This window comes from Drosophila yakuba, chromosome 2L, assembly GCF_016746365.2.
Source record: "Drosophila yakuba strain Tai18E2 chromosome 2L, Prin_Dyak_Tai18E2_2.1, whole genome shotgun sequence".
Taxonomy (NCBI): Eukaryota; Metazoa; Arthropoda; class Insecta; order Diptera; family Drosophilidae; genus Drosophila; species Drosophila yakuba.
This window is the reverse complement of record NC_052527.2, coordinates 15,761,575-15,776,315: the sequence shown is the minus strand read 5'-3', so window position 1 is coordinate 15,776,315 and position 14,741 is coordinate 15,761,575. Positions and strand designations below refer to the sequence as shown.

The 14,741-nt window shown below is 42.1% G+C and overlaps 5 protein-coding genes across 7 annotated transcripts; 1 reads left to right on the top strand and 4 right to left on the bottom strand.

Annotated features, from left to right (window-relative positions):
* Positions 1–43: 43 nt before the first annotated feature.
* LOC6528368 lies at positions 44–2,059 on the top strand. The gene is made up of 4 exons (XM_002089381.3): positions 44–1,025; positions 1,083–1,235; positions 1,295–1,480; positions 1,548–2,059. The coding sequence occupies exons 1-4, from the start codon at positions 960–962 to the stop codon at positions 1,710–1,712; spliced, it is 570 nt and encodes a 189-aa protein (XP_002089417.2). The 5' UTR covers positions 44–959; the 3' UTR covers positions 1,713–2,059.
* Positions 1,939–3,480, bottom strand: LOC6528367 (tetraspanin-9). The gene is made up of 4 exons (XM_002089380.4): positions 3,201–3,480; positions 2,955–3,137; positions 2,194–2,559; positions 1,939–2,137 (listed from the first exon to the last, which is right to left on the bottom strand). Exons 1-4 carry the CDS (start codon positions 3,258–3,260, stop codon positions 2,057–2,059), a joined length of 690 nt encoding a protein of 229 aa, XP_002089416.1. The 5' UTR covers positions 3,261–3,480; the 3' UTR covers positions 1,939–2,056.
* A 183-nt stretch (positions 3,481–3,663) lies between these two features.
* Positions 3,664–5,317, bottom strand: LOC6528366 (protein late bloomer). 3 transcript variants are annotated; one of them, XR_001454378.3, is made up of 5 exons: positions 4,912–5,135; positions 4,656–4,850; positions 4,440–4,604; positions 4,181–4,377; positions 3,664–3,951 (listed from the first exon to the last, which is right to left on the bottom strand). XR_001454378.3 is itself a non-coding variant. In XM_002089379.3 (5 exons), the coding sequence occupies exons 1-5, from the start codon at positions 5,002–5,004 to the stop codon at positions 3,874–3,876; spliced, it is 732 nt and encodes a 243-aa protein (XP_002089415.2). In that variant the 5' UTR covers positions 5,005–5,317; the 3' UTR covers positions 3,664–3,873. The 3 variants fall into 3 exon arrangements, 1 of the variants encoding a protein (XP_002089415.2); XR_005560421.2 differs by having other exon boundaries at positions 4,656–4,846; positions 4,912–5,123; XM_002089379.3 differs by having other exon boundaries at positions 4,436–4,604; positions 4,912–5,317.
* Positions 5,318–5,398: 81 nt separating this feature from the next.
* On the bottom strand, positions 5,399–10,205 carry LOC6528365 (23 kDa integral membrane protein). Its single transcript, XM_002089378.3, has 5 exons — positions 9,983–10,205; positions 7,311–7,475; positions 6,117–6,293; positions 5,881–6,054; positions 5,399–5,814 (listed from the first exon to the last, which is right to left on the bottom strand). The coding sequence occupies exons 1-5, from the start codon at positions 10,040–10,042 to the stop codon at positions 5,734–5,736; spliced, it is 657 nt and encodes a 218-aa protein (XP_002089414.1). The 5' UTR covers positions 10,043–10,205; the 3' UTR covers positions 5,399–5,733.
* Positions 10,206–11,071: 866 nt separating this feature from the next.
* On the bottom strand, positions 11,072–13,912 carry LOC6528364 (23 kDa integral membrane protein). The gene is made up of 5 exons (XM_002089377.4): positions 13,484–13,912; positions 11,998–12,171; positions 11,775–11,936; positions 11,502–11,699; positions 11,072–11,434 (listed from the first exon to the last, which is right to left on the bottom strand). Exons 1-5 carry the CDS (start codon positions 13,538–13,540, stop codon positions 11,363–11,365), a joined length of 663 nt encoding a protein of 220 aa, XP_002089413.1. The 5' UTR covers positions 13,541–13,912; the 3' UTR covers positions 11,072–11,362.
* Positions 13,913–14,741: the final 829 nt, after the last annotated feature.

Sequence of the window (14,741 nt, the reverse complement as noted above, 5' to 3'; positions counted from 1 at the left end):
CAATGGCCGCAACCACTCACCGGATACTCACCACCTGACCAAGATAGAGAACCAAAACAAACGGGCAACTATCATCAATGTGGCGACAATGACGCAGGCGCGTCTCTAACCCAGCGTACAGGGTGTCTCTGCTCGTACTGCTCAATGTGTATTATTAGCGAGGAAAGTGATCCGGGAGGCTGGTTGAAAGTAAAGATTTTCCTAGTTATTATCCAACAATAAATAATGCCCCTTAAATAATTTATTTATCCCATATTTATTTATTTATCCTTTTTTTTCGTTTTCCTTCACTTACTCGCCGACCTCTTTATACTATTCGTCACTACGCTAACTATATACAATATTAAGTCTAATGGTAATTGTAGATGTATTTCAGTGCTAGTAACAGGGCCTCGACTCTATCCCTTATATAATTTATTTATCCTTCTTTTTCATTTTCCTTCACTTACTCGCCGACCTTTTTATACTATTCGTCACTATGCGAACTACAGCTACAGGGTGTTTCTGATCGTACTGCTGGATATGCAGGCAGAGCCCAATTAGTGAGAAATGTGATCAGGGAGGATGGTTGGAACTAGAATAAGCGATTTTCCTACCTTTAGTTGTAATCCAAAAATAAATAATGTCCCCTTATTAATTTATTTATCCCCTTTTATACTCTTTGTCACTACGCGAACTGCAGCTGAGAGAAACTTTTGGTTTCAACAGCAAGGAATTTTCAAATTGGGCGCTAATTTGTAACGGCTAATGACGAACAGATTACTCTGATGATTTTGATGAAATTGTATGCCCTCTGATGACTCGATTTAATGCTAAGCAACGCCATCAAACTATTCAAGCGAGCAACAGACAGCAATTACCCTGAAATTACTGAAAATGTGGACTACTCCTCGTCATGAATTAGTTCATCAACTGGTTACTATTAAAATGAAATAAATCACTTGTTGTGTGGCAATCGAATGGGTAGCGCTGTCGGAAAACTTCTTGGACTGCTTCTATGTTTGCAATGTCTCATAGAATTGCATGTAAGTATGTTTGTTGGGGAGAGATCTACTGCTTATTGAGGATAATCTGGCATTCAGGGAGTCTTCATAAGGTTCACCAATGTAACCTGCGAGAGCAAGGACCTTAGCTCGAGTATCGTGGAGTACTGTGCAGTGACTAATCTGAGCAAGAATAAAAACAGCATTCGTCTGCGTTACACTATGCTCAAGCCGATGCTCAGAAATGTAGAGGTAATCTGTTGGTGTAGAGCATTTCCCGTTTGTTGTGCCAGCTTCACTTTTCTCCGCAGGTTTACTTTCAGCTGCTGACAAGGGGCAGTGAGAGTATCAACACGGTTTCAAACTGGCAGCCCTTCCTCTATACATTGAAACTTGATTTGTGTAGATTCTGGAAAAACCACCACAACCATTTGGCCAGGATGGTGTTTGAATTCATCGAAGGCCATACAAACCTGAACCACAGTTGCCCCTACACGGTCAGTTGAACAGGCTCATACTCGTAATTATGAAAATGTAATTTTTATAGGTAATATTTTCTTTTAGAAAGAAAATTACATTTCCATTGAAGATGTTACAAATACCGAAGTGTCCGGCAAGATCCGTGGAGTGCCCATGCCAAAGGGTTTCTACGCTCTGTTCACCAAGTTGTCCACTGAAAACATATCTCGAGTTCAGACCAACTTTTACTTTGAAGTTCTGAGCCCTTAATATAATATTGTTTTTATAATATAAAAAAAAATATTTGGGAACAAGATAAAAAAGGTGTGCTATTAAAAACTTAAATAAGAATAGATGAAACTTGTGTATTGGTAAGCAGAATACGTAGATTTTGATAAAAGAGAAATATCTTTATGTAGCTAACGTTATCAAAAATCCAGTATATGCACATTAATCCCAGTAAAACTTTTTGGAAATTGCACTTAAAAATGTTAAGTTCTTTGTACAAATTACGCTGGACTTTAGTAATCAGTTATTAAGTATTCATAAACATTTGATTAGAAAACAGATTTAAATATATTATTAACTAAGACTATGATGACTTAGAACACCCCTTACATCCAGACGGCATTATTGCGGCGGCTTTGGTTCTTTACGCTGCTGTAAAGCAGCCAACCGAAAACAGCTCCCACAGCCTAAAAGGGAGTAGATGTATAAACAAGTCCATTTTTGGGAAAATGATCTAACCAACCTCTCCGATGACAAGCAGCCAGCAGACGATTTTGAACACCAGTAACTTATCGTCCAGATACTTGACAAATGCGGCCTTGCAGCCGGTCTTAAAAACCCTGCTCGGCGTGTCCAAGCACTTGTTTTCCGGACAACAGCTGGACGGAATCCCGTGATGGATGATCCAGTAGTCCTCGGAACTGTTGACCCCGCAGCACTGCAGCCAGGACTCGTAGTAGCCAAGGGCGCCCGTTTGGTTGCGCTCCGATTCCCAGAGGCGGTCGAAGCCCTCGTTGATGCTGCCCGAGATTCCGTCCTTGGTGCCGTGTGAGGACATGCCGAGGAACATCAGCTGGGCAAGGATCAGCAGCACCACGGCTCCCACATACTGTAGAGGAAATAAGGCAAAAATATCCGAAAATAAATACATTAAATATTCTTCAGCTTTGACTTTTTCTTAATAGAAATTAGAATAATACCTAAACTCCCATTTTTCTTTAGTTTTACATCATATTTGTTGTTGAGTATTGAGAAATTGTCTTACTTGCTCACAGAGCGCAGTTTGTAGACGATTGACAACTTTCAAAACAATAGCTTCCAACCTAACGAACAATAAGTATCTAAGCTGATTCAGCAACTCGACTAAATATAATATAATCGGACATTCTTACTAATACTATATTAACAGATAATTATGAATGGCGCTTATTAAAGTAATATGTTTTAAAAAATGTGTTTTTAGCAAGTCTGAAAATGTAGTGAGTAGAAGGCAGAGGTACTTACGATGAGGAGCCTCACAGGAGCCTCGTGGATAGCGGCCAGGCAGCCAAAGATCGCAATTATCAAGATGACAACGCCCAAGGCGATGATCAGGCCCCCGGCCACATTTTCCCCAATGCTGACTGCATTCTCAGCGGCGGAGATCAGAAAGAAAATTCCGAAGGCGATCAGCACTAGCCCGAGCACCTTTCGCAAACACAACAAGTCAGGTTAGCATATAGCTGTAGTGCTCGCAGGTGTGCTACTCACGGAAAACACAAAGTTCAGCAAGAGCAGCAGATGTTTCACTGTGGTGGCACCCAGACCCATGATTACTGTGGATCAATCAACCTATAGATGCGGCTGGAGACTGACTGTTGAGGTGTACGAAGGCGACGCGCAGTAGACTGCATCAGAGGCCTTCCATATATGGCTATATGGCCAGCAGCCTGTTTCAGATACGTATCTTTCGGATGCAGCGGTGGGGCAAAGATCTTTCGACGTTCGACCGCCGTGGTTGAGCTGCGCGAATCAACTGGCAGCTATGTGCGGTGGACACCGAAACAGTGTGTTTTGTTTTGAATTAAACAACGACCGACTCACCGATCGCCTATTCTATCTATAAATCGGTGAGTGAAAATCACGAGCGAGAATCGCCCACTTGTGCGAGCTTTTCTTGTTTATCGTCGATCCCCCGCGTTAAGATTCCTGCTGGCCAGCAAAAGATCTCTTGTAAAAGTTTAGTCAATGGCAACGGGCTTATTTATTTTCGTTTCGAATTATGTCTAGGCGTGGGTGCCAGTTTACAGTTTTATGAATGAATACTTGGTATCTGTAGCCTAACTTGGTTAATCATCGTAAGCTACAATCACAATTCGCCAGGGCCGTGGGGCTAGGAAATTATTCACAACAAATAACGATAATACGGTTCGTAAATACTATCTTAATTATAGAATCTTATGCGGTCGCGATGATTGCGAATGCTGTCAACCAGGTAGCAGGTGGTCACCGAGCCGGCGAACTGAAAATATAGTAAGTTAATATGTTCAACATGGGTGTGTAAAGATATAATGACAAAGGCAATTATAGGAAGGGCCACGAAAAGTAATTTTTTAAAATGAATTTGAATTATTTGGATTAAGAATAATAATGTCAAGTAAGTTGGGTTGGAAAAACTAATATCACAAATAGGTTTTGATGTAACTTAAATATTAACTTTTAACTCAATCCATTCTAAATGTTCTACTTACCTCAAAGAATACAAGGATCCAACTTAGCGAGTGGAAGTTGGAAGTCTTGGCGCTGACATACTCCTTGAACTTGACTTCGCAGCCCGTCATGAAGAGATTCATTGGCTTGGTGCAGTCCCGATCGAGACAACAACTTGGCGGCGGCATTTTCTCCAAGTGTAGGTAGTCCTCGGCACTTCTGCGGCCACACAGTGAAGCTGGTGATACTCAAGTTTAATTATGTTCAGAAAATAGGTAATTCAAAGGTCTGCGAGCTTACCCACTCCTCGTAGGTGTTCAGGGTGCTGTTGCCTTCGTGATGCGCATCCCACAGGTCATCAAGTCCTTGCGTCAAAGAATCCGGCAGGGAATCTCGGCTGGCGGCATAACTTATGCTGACCATTACAAACTGAATGATCAAGAGGAACACCAGCAGAACTGCATACTAAATATGAAAGTTAGCGGAAAGTTTGAGAAACTTAAGTGAATTTCTTACGCAGATCAACAGCGCCCTGGAATCCTTGGCCACAGCCATCCATCCGAAAATGCTGCCCACTACGATGACGGTGCCCAGTAGGACGCAGAGAAGAGCGGCCAAGTCCTCGCCGTGATCCATGCCCATCACCCGCTGCTCGTCGGAGAGGCTGTCCAGCAGCCAGGCGCCGTACCAGATGAGCAGGCAGCCACCTAGCTAAACAAAGGCCACAATCCCTTTCAATGTCAGCCGATTGGATCTATTTTGGGGCACTTACGGCACAGATGCCACTGATGACACACAGCACGTATCTGAGCAGTCTGGTGGTGCAGTACATGGCGCAGCTAGATTTGATTTTCACAATTTTCATACGAGTTTTTCCGTCGGCGGGCACACACCTTGAGCAGTGCCATCAAAATATAGACTAAAGTCGCATAATCTCCATTTGTTTGGCTGCGGTGACTCGCAGAGCTGTCGCTGCGAAACGATTAACCCACAGATTCGTTGGCTGCTTCGGATTCTGTCGCCATCCGGTCCGGTCTGGTCCCCGATTCGTTGGCCAGATGCAGTGGCCAAATAAATGCCAGAGGGAAATCAAAGGCGAGCACGAGCACCCAGCAAATATACTCGTAGAACTCGAAAATGAAAACAAGCGCCCGCCCACGCGCTCTACAAAAATGAGCTGTACGCAACATGTGGCCACCCTCACCTTTTGGCCGCCACACCTCTTTGCCTCATTATCATAGGAATGATGTCAACAGATCTTCAGATCTTTGGATCTTCTGCCAGATTCTTTATTTGACTTTGCTCCTCGAAATGCGGTTACAAAAAATGTGTGCCTTAGGTCGAGCTTAGTCTAGATTAAATTACCTTCTAAACGGAGTTGAATCCGCCTAAAAACATTACAGTTATACAAACTGATAAATAGAATACAATCAACGACGCACTGCTTTCTGCTTGCCAGGCTTAAGTAAATTTGTTTTGGAATCTCTATCGAGTTTCGGCTTAAGTATTTGTATGAAGAGTTCTTTGGCCTTAGGTATGCACAACTTAAACTTAAATCTTCAAAATGCAGCCATTGCAAAAACCGTATGCGAACCTATTTTTGATAGTATTTCGAGCGTCGCCAGCGGTTCACGATGCTATTGGCCAGGACATAGGCCAACAGGGCGCAGATGATCTGTGGAGGAAGCATTGGTTATCAATCAATGGTTGAACAACATCTAGCTTATCATTTTGTACACACCTCCACACCAAACAGCACTAAAGAAACCAGGTTAAATGTGGTCCAACGATCGGCGATGAAGTCCAGGAACTTTTGCCGGCATCCTTCGAGATTCAGTCTGTCACTCTCGCTGTTGTAGCAGCTATTGGGAGGCAGAATGTAGTCCGAGGGTCCCACATTGCCGCAGCAATCCAACTAAAATAAATGGATGGGATGCTTAGTAACAAGCTCCTTCTATAAAGCTCCCTTGTACTTACCCATCGCTCGAGGCTGGCAATCTGACTCTGGTTTCCCGGCTTGATTGGCACGGGCTGGTCGTTCCACAGTTTATCGAACGTCTTGTCCACGTTGATCAGTAGCGAGGTTTGGAAAACCCATAGGAATCCAACTGCCAGAACTTCCAGTATGACCAAGATAATCAGAATAACAACGAACTGTGCAATAGAAATAAGATGATCCATTGTAATGTAATTTAAATTTAAATTGTTCTGAGCAATCATAAAAAGTAAAATGAGTTCTATATACAAGAGAGAACGCTATAGTCGAGTTCCCCGACTATCTGATACCCGTTACTCAGCTAGTGGAAGGGAGAAGGAGAGTCTTAAACACAGTTTTTGGCGGTTTGTAGGCGTTATAGTGGGCGTGGCAGAACGTTTTTTGGCAAATCGATAGAAATTTACAAGACTAATACAAAACTGAAAAAATATCGAAACATTTTTCAAAAGTGTGGGCGTAGCAGCTTTGGGCGGTTTGTGGGCGTTAGAGTGGGCGTGGCAAAAAGTTTTTTGGCAAATCGATAGAAATTTACAAGACCAATACAAAAATGAAAAAATATCAAAACATTTTTTAAAAGTGTGGGCGTAGCAGCTTTGGGCGGTTTGTGGGCGTTAGAGTGGGCGTGGCAAAAAGTTTTTTGGCAAATCGATAGAAATTTACAAGACCAATACAAAAATGAAAAAATATCAAAACATTTTTCATAAGTGTGGGCGTGGCAGTTTTGGGCGGTTTATGGGCGTTAGAGTGGGCGTGGCAACATGAATCGACAAACTTGCGCTGCGTCTATGTCTCTGGAGTCTGTATGCTTAATCTCAACTTTCTAGCTTTTGTAGTTCCTGAGATCTCGACGTTCATACGGACAGACGGACAGACGGACAGACGGACAGACGGACAGACGGACGGACAGACGGACATGGCCAAATCGACTCGGCTATTGATCCTGATCAAGAATATATATACTTTATATGGTCGGAAACGCTTCCTTCTGCCTGTTACATACTTTTCAACGAATCTAGTATACCCTTTTACTCTACGAGTAACGGGTATAATAAGGCCATAAGGCAATAAATCTAGAGAAATCTGTAAACTATTGAAACCAAACTATTGGTTTCTTATAAAGGCTTTGTTTAGTTTTTACTTTGTGTACTACTTTACTTTGTGTACTATTTACTTACCACTTTCGATGTGGCACTGCTCTCCCGCGCTGCTCCCAGAGCCCCAAAAAGTGCGGTCAGAACGACGACCACGCCCACTGCGATGATGACGAAGGCGGCGGTGTTAAAGTGCTCGAATTTGTAGACGATGTGCACACCAAGGCCAATCACAACCAGGCCGAACAGCTGGCGAAATGAAGAGTATTGGATAATTGAAAAGTTAAACAATTCAGCTGAGTACGAAAGGTAATAACAGTATCGCCTGATAGTGAGTCAGTATGCAAATGAGGTTTCTCTCTGCCGAGTATCAATGGAAACAATCCAGGCTCTGAGATTAAATCTTAGTTCTTACAACTCGACCCACAGTGTAGTTTACTGTGTAGTTCTATCCGAACTAATGCCATCATAGAGCTATATTAAGTATACGCAAAGTTGTCTCTAGAGAACGGCCTCTCACTCTTCGAATGCATTGCGCTTGCATTTTAAAATTACCGCCATGACTCACTAGATGCACAAACACAACGCGATATTTCGCACTCTCTTGCCAAATGTAGACTCTTCGTAATTTGGCAGCTTGCCCAGAGAAGCGAAAAGAATTGAAAACCCCATCTCCAACCGAAAGTAAGTTTTCGAAATGCGTAGTAATTACGAGTAGATGATGTTTGCACACGGCAACCTGTTGTCGCCACCAATTTGTAAATTATTTTTACAATTGTTGCGGGCAAACAAGAAAACCAGTCGGCAAATACGTTGGCTTTGACGTGCCTTGTTTGTTTGTCACCCCTACTCAATGGGACTGGCTTAGAAAAAGTTTACAAATCAGCCAAAAGCCTACGTGAATATAGGAGTACATGATTTAAGCAATTAATAATGGCAGTCATGATTTATTTAGAATGTAGTCCCTGGTCAGAAAACGTTTCGGTAGCCCTAAACTGGGCGTAACGCCGATTTTTGGCTCTAAATAGAAGGCAGTCAAATAAATATTCACTTGAGGCTGAATTTAATGAGCTTTGTTGCCTAATACGGCAGCGGGAAAATATCGTTTACATTAATAGAGTTACAATAGACACTGGCCCATCAATTAATGCTTATGAGACAATAGGGTTAAGCTGTAGTCCAGCAGACACGTACCACTCAGACATCTGGCATTATTATGGGGATGAGCGAGTGTGTATTGCGCGCCATTTAATTGTAATTTATTATTGCCCGGCGCCCAAAATCCCGTAAAGTCCAAATAGGCGCTGACACACGGCTTGCGGAAATCAAGAAACAAACAAATTGTATTAGTTGTGGAAATGCGGAGCGAGCATGCCACAATCTGAATTTACTTAAGACTTTCGACCCATAGTTCGACTTTGTGATTGAGTGCCGCGTTATGTGACTTAATTTGAAGCAGAACCTTATGATCGCTGTATACACGGAGAACAAGCCCACTCAACCGGTGATATCTAAAACTGGCTATTACGCCCGTCGAGATTGTTTAACGGGCTAAGAAGACACTCAGGTGCTATACTATAAACGCGATAAGAAACGCCATGCGTTGGCAACAGAGCCACAGCAGCGTTTTATTAATTTGCTCTCATTTCCCCACGCAGACTGGCAATTAAACGCAATTATCACCAGAGAACCCAAGGTCGGTCATCAGTAGAGCAGTACGGCCAACTTATTTGCATATCCGTTGATAAGGGGGACACTAGTGAACTGAGTAGGCAAATCAAATGCCATTGCCAGAGCTCGGAATCAATGTCCAAAAACAAGCAGAGGCCCAGATTTGTGTATGTTGTTTTAGTCGCCATGGGAGCACTAAAGGCCGAGACACAAAGGCCGTACCCTAAAACATAATGAAGTAATTTCAATTTCAGCCTGGGCTCAAGCATAATTGAAATCTCTCAGCGCAATCGAAAGTTAACTCGCCTGGAACCAAACGCGGAAAATCGCGCATACGCCATGTGGTGCGCCCTGGCATTTCCACGGCTTTCAGCCGCATTCCATTGGAATCAAACGGCAGAAAGATGCCCAAAACGTCTGGGAAATGACATCAACATCCCAAGGCAAATTCTGGTTCAAGTAAATTCTACTAAAATAACAGCAATACCTAATAAAAGTTGTGTCGATTTTGTTCAGGGTTATAAGATGGCGTGGGTGACCAAGTTTCGACTTGGCAGCCATTCGTTTTTGAAAACCAAATAAAAAGCCCAACAACAAATAAACAAAACACAAGCAAATATATATATATTATATAATTTTTAAAGATATTTTCGGGCGAGAAAATTCGCTAGAGCGTGTACTTGGAAAAGTTTCTCCCTTTCTGGCTGAACTAAAATTTATTGCTTCAACATTCAAGTTTTTTTATTTGCTGTGATTCAATCTGAAGTGAGTGAATTAAACGCAAAAACAAAGAAATAAAAATTGTAAAGCAATATGTTTGCTTAAGGAGGTGGTACTCTAATGTTTGGTTTCTATGCAATGAAATAAACAAAAGCCACCGCAAAGGTTCATTCAATCATTGAATGAACTTGGGCGAAGCTGGAGAACTATTCTTGGCATTTGGCCAAAGTTAAGTTGTTTACCAACAATTAGCCTTGGCTAGAGCTTCAGTTTAATTACTGTCGTCGTGCTGTTTGGGGTCACCAAAGTTGCGCCACAGAACGGCTAACTTGTAATGTATAATCTTTATAGATACTTCTACTTACAGCGAGGATAATATCCCAAAAGAGGGAAAACCCCTTCAAAACGTTTGTGGAGCAGGCCATCTTGCTAATCCTTATATCTTTGCAGCAGGTACTCGTATTATTTATAACACTTGGCAACTCGCGGCTTGTTGACAATCGGAAAATGTTTATTTCGGATCTAACGGTTGCTGGGGTTACCCAAAACCGGGTTCATGCTCACCGCTCGACTGTTAACTGAAAACTGTTCCAAACGTTCCGACTTTGTTGATAGCGCGAAAAGCATTTGGCGAACAAACGGCGGAAATCGGAACGAAAGCTTCGGCACAATGTGGAATCGAAACGTTTGTTGGCCGCAAGAGCGCAATGATGTTGGGCTCAACTAGGTATGTATTTACTCAAGTATATATGATCGTTAGCGTGTACCATATACACAGCAAGAGATGATGATGTATTTGTATTTGAATATAATGGAAGACACAGTGGTCTATGCTAGTTATACCCTTTACTCGAATAAATAGGGTATGTTGTGTGCGAGAGCAAGGAAAAAATAGGAACCATTTTATAAGAACACCCCATTATCTACAGAAGCTGGCTTATCAACTAAAATACAGAACTTTGATTGTACTGCTCCTTCAGTTTGATGAAATCAACGCATCAAACACTTTTCTAAAATATCACAGTTTCGTAGAGTGTCACGGATTTGAAAAGTACCTTGTAGTATTTGGTTTACTGTGAGTGTGTTGTATCTCATAGTAATAGTACTCTGAATGCGGAATTCTGTCTTGTTTTGTTTTTTATTTTTTAGAGCACAAAAATAAGGATTATAATTTATTTTCATTTAAAATGCTCGTGGCGTGTATATTTTGGATACCGAAGCTTTTCATTTCCATTTAAAACGTTCGTGGCGTGTATATTTTGGATACCAAAGCTTTTCAGTTTTATTTTTAAATATAATATCAATGGCCGGTATGTCTATACAAACGAACGACAAATTTGCACCACAATGTGTGCTCTAATATTATATTGATAACATATTTGGTTATAGTAGTAACGATGCTATACAACCCATATGTAAATAGAACATGCTTTTCAATAATAACAATAATGAAGTAGGTGCTTGATTTCATTTATAACATTTATTTAACAGTATCTTGAAATAAATAAAACTAAATCTATTTACTCTTTTTAAAACTAGTTGTGAGCTGCTTTTCGTATTTTAACGAAATAATTTCATTGCACTGTGCTGATTGAATGAGTTTCTATTTTAAAAATGTAACAGCAATTCCGCAGTCTTGATCAACGCTCAAGACCTGCCGAGCCAATTAATTAATGGTGTAATATTCTTTAGAAATTTAACAAGTCGACCGCCAATCCAGGTTGAGTATTTTCAGGTTTCACTGTCTAAAAGTAAGAGCGACGAGCATCGTTGCGAATGCTGTTGCACAGGCGGCAAGAGATGACACTCAGCAGAAGCTGCAAGAGATTTTAAAAAGAGATTTTGAAAACACCGCTCACTGCTCGTTTACTTTCGGGCACCCACCTCAAATCCTATGAGCACGAGGGCTAGGATGTTAAAAACGTTGTTCAAGTGCAGCCAGTAGTTTTCGAACTCCACCCGGCATCCGGTGTGGATGAGGTTCTCCGGCTTGCTCTTGTCGTGGTTTCGGAAACAGGTGTCCGGCGGCAGTCGTTCGTTGACGATGTAGTCCTGGGGACTACCACGACCACAACAGTGGAACTACGGGTTCCAGGGCAATACGGGTAGGGGAGTGTTTATTAGTGGTTATTCAAACCAGCCCTGATGCAAACTTACCCAGTTCTGGTACAGCGACATGGCTCCGGGGCTGTTCAGTTCCTCCTCCCAGGTGGCCTCCAGGGCATTGGCTAGGTTAGAGGCCATCCACTTATCGTGGGTGACCAGCATGTAGACAATGGCGAACTGGGCAATGATGACCAGGCATAGGAAAATAATGAACTGCAATGAAGAAGGACAGTGTAACACTAGTTGCAATAACAGATTCCCATCCTTGACTTACCGTGACTGTGCAGCACACATTCTCGCGCCAGGCGGACAGATATCCCCAAAGGACAATTAAGAGGGCAGCCACTCCGAGTCCCACGTAGGAGTATGCCGACAGCTGACCGATCTCGTTTAGGTTGTAGGACACCACCACATAGAGGCCAAAGGATATCAGCACCAAGGCCAGCAGCTATGGGTATCAAGAATCCAATATTAATAGGAAATCTTTGAAGCTTCTCAAACAAAATGAGAAATATGAGTATATAATATATACATATATATATAATTTGTTCCTTTAGTTAGTTACTTACTAATACCAAAAAAAGAATTGAATTGTTTGCTATAAATTAATCTGATAGGATGATGATTCAAGTTAAAGTGAAAGTTTATAGTCAGTCAAGCAGTATTTTAATATGATGTGTAATACTCTTTGTTATCTCATTGTGCTTATCTTCCCTCCCGATTTAATATCACTGAATTGCCAGTCAGCAACCCATCACAAAACTTCTGGTGCTCGCAGGAACACATGTGGGCTAGTGCTCCATTTCCAGTGTTTTGACCTCGCACAAGGCGCTAACTGGGGAATCCAATCTGGGGCGTCCTCCGGGCTAGCCCGTCTGGCGACAGGGATAGACGCCAAGGAAATTGGCGGCAGCGTGGAGTGGGGAACTGGGGATTGGGAAGTCGAAGAGGCGCCTCCAGGAAGGTCACCCACAACAAACAATGCGGACAGGACTGCGCACACAGACAAGGTCACTCGATTACTATTCATATCTGATACTGTATCGCAGAGGAGAGCTTGTTTACCAACGCGCGTGTTTGAGTGGGTTTGAATTATTCAAATTCCGTCTCTGCATTATGGGATAAGTTTAAAAGATGACGTTATGCGGTCATACAGCGGTGATGTTTCGTTTCGAAACTTGAAAGTGAGGCGCAAACATCGGTGATTAATTCCATTGCTGTGCTTCAACTTTGATATAACTATTTTCCTCTGAAGTCATGAGTAAGCGGAGCGATGGAAAACCAAGTCCCGGCTGCGAATTCAGCTATCGATTGGAAATTCCAAATTGATGAGCTGCCAGCGGACGGATAGACCGATCGTATTACATATATAAGCTGTGACCTCTTGGGCCATCTGGTCCTTCTCACCGAGGCTTGCAATTAAATTGTATAAATAAACCAATAAACTATAATTGGGGAAACGGGTTCGACCATTAGACTGCTTTACTGGTGTTTTACACTCCTGGCAACCGAAAAGTAACACATGGCGACGGCTCCCATACTAAAATATGCCGCGCACATGTGCCATACACTCATAATTGTGCCATTTGATAAGATGATATATGTACTCGTACTTTTTATTTTTGCTTTGTTTGGGATCGTTGGGAAATCGACTCAAGTGGTCGTTGTACTATACTTTTGTTTACAACGCCTCAATTGACGTAATAGCTGAGAACTGGGCTTTCTTGGGCGTGGGCGGGAAACTAGCGAAAGTAACTTACCGTACACAGTATGTCCAGGGCGTAGACAATCAGCTTTACACTCGACGTGGACGCCATGGTGGATTGTGGCCCAAGGATTCGGGGTCTGGATGCCTTGAATTCCTGGCGAGCCGCCTGAAGGTAGAGCAAGCTGCGCGAAACTTGTTTTTGTACTCCTCTACTCGCTCTCTATTCGGATCTCTCTATCGGATCAGTGAGATCACCGATGTCTCTCTGCGGATGTCCCAGTGTGTTGTCGATATTCTCTGGATGATCACGCACCTAGTTCAAATTTCTTTGATTTAACAACGTGCAACGTAGCAGCAATGCTGGGAAATCGTCGGAGTCAGCGAGGGCACTTTCCCGCAGCGAGTTGAATGACTCATTCGCGACCCTTCCTGCGGCTTCGGATCAGATGCGGTCGCTCCGTCGTCTAGAAATTCACTGAACGGCGCTTCGCTTCTACTGGCAGCCGGCTATCACTTCTCTAAAGCTTTCAAAGAAGCTTTTGCAACGTTGCCAGACCGACTCGAAAAGTGGACTGGCGGTCCCAGAAGTGGCTTTTAAAATATAGCCCAGTAGTTCCAATGTCAGTTTAAAGGTTGCTAAAAGTGTAGATAGATTCATTACTAGCATTCAATACAATTACCAGTATATATCACAAGCCTTAGCCTAATTACTAGTATCCACTAGTAAGATATAACTTACCATATCAAAACTTAGGGGTAAATGAACACGATTTAATCCAGTAGCTCTTCAGCAAAAATATAATACTTACAAGTAAACAAGAAAGAATGCTATAGTCGAGTTCCTCCTTTGCACTTTTACTAGCTGAGTAACGGGTATCAGATAGTCGGAGAACTCGACTAAACCGTTCTCTTTTGTTTTTACATATGTACGTTTGTATAAACTTACCACAAAATCACGATAATACGTAAATACAACGTACAATGTGCATACACTGAAAGCTGAATAAACGAAATTTATTATTCTTTATTATTTAAGTCTAAAAGTATTAGAGTCTTAAAGATTTTAATTCTTACCCTCCAAGTAAGCAGATGTAATGGCTTCGACAGCACCAAACTGAGAGCTATGTTTCTGGCAGTATCCCAAAATCCACACAATATGAATATAGCTTACCCATGAACACATCAAGCCCCAAGAAAATAGTATAAACTTTAACTTCAATAAAAAAAAACAAATAAATTATGTAATTATTATTTGGTTGCAAATGGTGACAAACCTGAGATCTTGCACAAACCAAAACGAGACCATAGGC

Excerpts from the sequence above, each read along its gene's own strand:
- LOC6528364 (XM_002089377.4), bottom strand. The coding sequence starts at position 13,540 with ATGGCGTCCACGTCGAGTGTAAAGCTGATTGTCTACGCCCTGGACATA. Across the intron at positions 12,172-13,483 it reads CCCTGGACATACTGTGTACG|CTGCTGGCCTTGGTGCTGAT; the intron begins GTAAGTTACTTT and ends TGATACCCATAG. Across the intron at positions 11,937-11,997 it reads ATGTGTGCTGCACAGTCACG|TTCATTATTTTCCTATGCCT; the intron begins GTAAGTCAAGGA and ends TCTTCATTGCAG.
- LOC6528366 (XM_002089379.3), bottom strand. The coding sequence starts at position 5,004 with ATGAAAATTGTGAAAATCAAATCTAGCTGCGCCATGTACTGCACCACC. Across the intron at positions 4,851-4,911 it reads TCATCAGTGGCATCTGTGCC|CTAGGTGGCTGCCTGCTCAT; the intron begins GTAAGTGCCCCA and ends GCCTTTGTTTAG. Across the intron at positions 4,605-4,655 it reads CCAGGGCGCTGTTGATCTGC|TATGCAGTTCTGCTGGTGTT; the intron begins GTAAGAAATTCA and ends TTTCATATTTAG.
- LOC6528365 (XM_002089378.3), bottom strand. The coding sequence starts at position 10,042 with ATGGCCTGCTCCACAAACGTTTTGAAGGGGTTTTCCCTCTTTTGGGAT. Across the intron at positions 7,476-9,982 it reads TTTGGGATATTATCCTCGCT|CTGTTCGGCCTGGTTGTGAT; the intron begins GTAAGTAGAAGT and ends TCATTTCGCCAG. Across the intron at positions 6,055-6,116 it reads TTGCCAGCCTCGAGCGATGG|TTGGATTGCTGCGGCAATGT; the intron begins GTAAGTACAAGG and ends CATTTATTTTAG.
- LOC6528367 (XM_002089380.4), bottom strand. The coding sequence starts at position 3,260 with ATGGGTCTGGGTGCCACCACAGTGAAACATCTGCTGCTCTTGCTGAAC. Across the intron at positions 3,138-3,200 it reads TGCTGAACTTTGTGTTTTCC|GTGCTCGGGCTAGTGCTGAT; the intron begins GTGAGTAGCACA and ends TGTTTGCGAAAG. Across the intron at positions 2,560-2,954 it reads CTCCTGTGAGGCTCCTCATC|TATGTGGGAGCCGTGGTGCT; the intron begins GTAAGTACCTCT and ends TTTCCTCTACAG.
- LOC6528368 (XM_002089381.3), top strand. The coding sequence starts at position 960 with ATGGGTAGCGCTGTCGGAAAACTTCTTGGACTGCTTCTATGTTTGCAA. Across the intron at positions 1,236-1,294 it reads CGATGCTCAGAAATGTAGAG|GTTTACTTTCAGCTGCTGAC; the intron begins GTAATCTGTTGG and ends TTTTCTCCGCAG. Across the intron at positions 1,481-1,547 it reads ACCACAGTTGCCCCTACACG|AAAGAAAATTACATTTCCAT; the intron begins GTCAGTTGAACA and ends ATTTTCTTTTAG.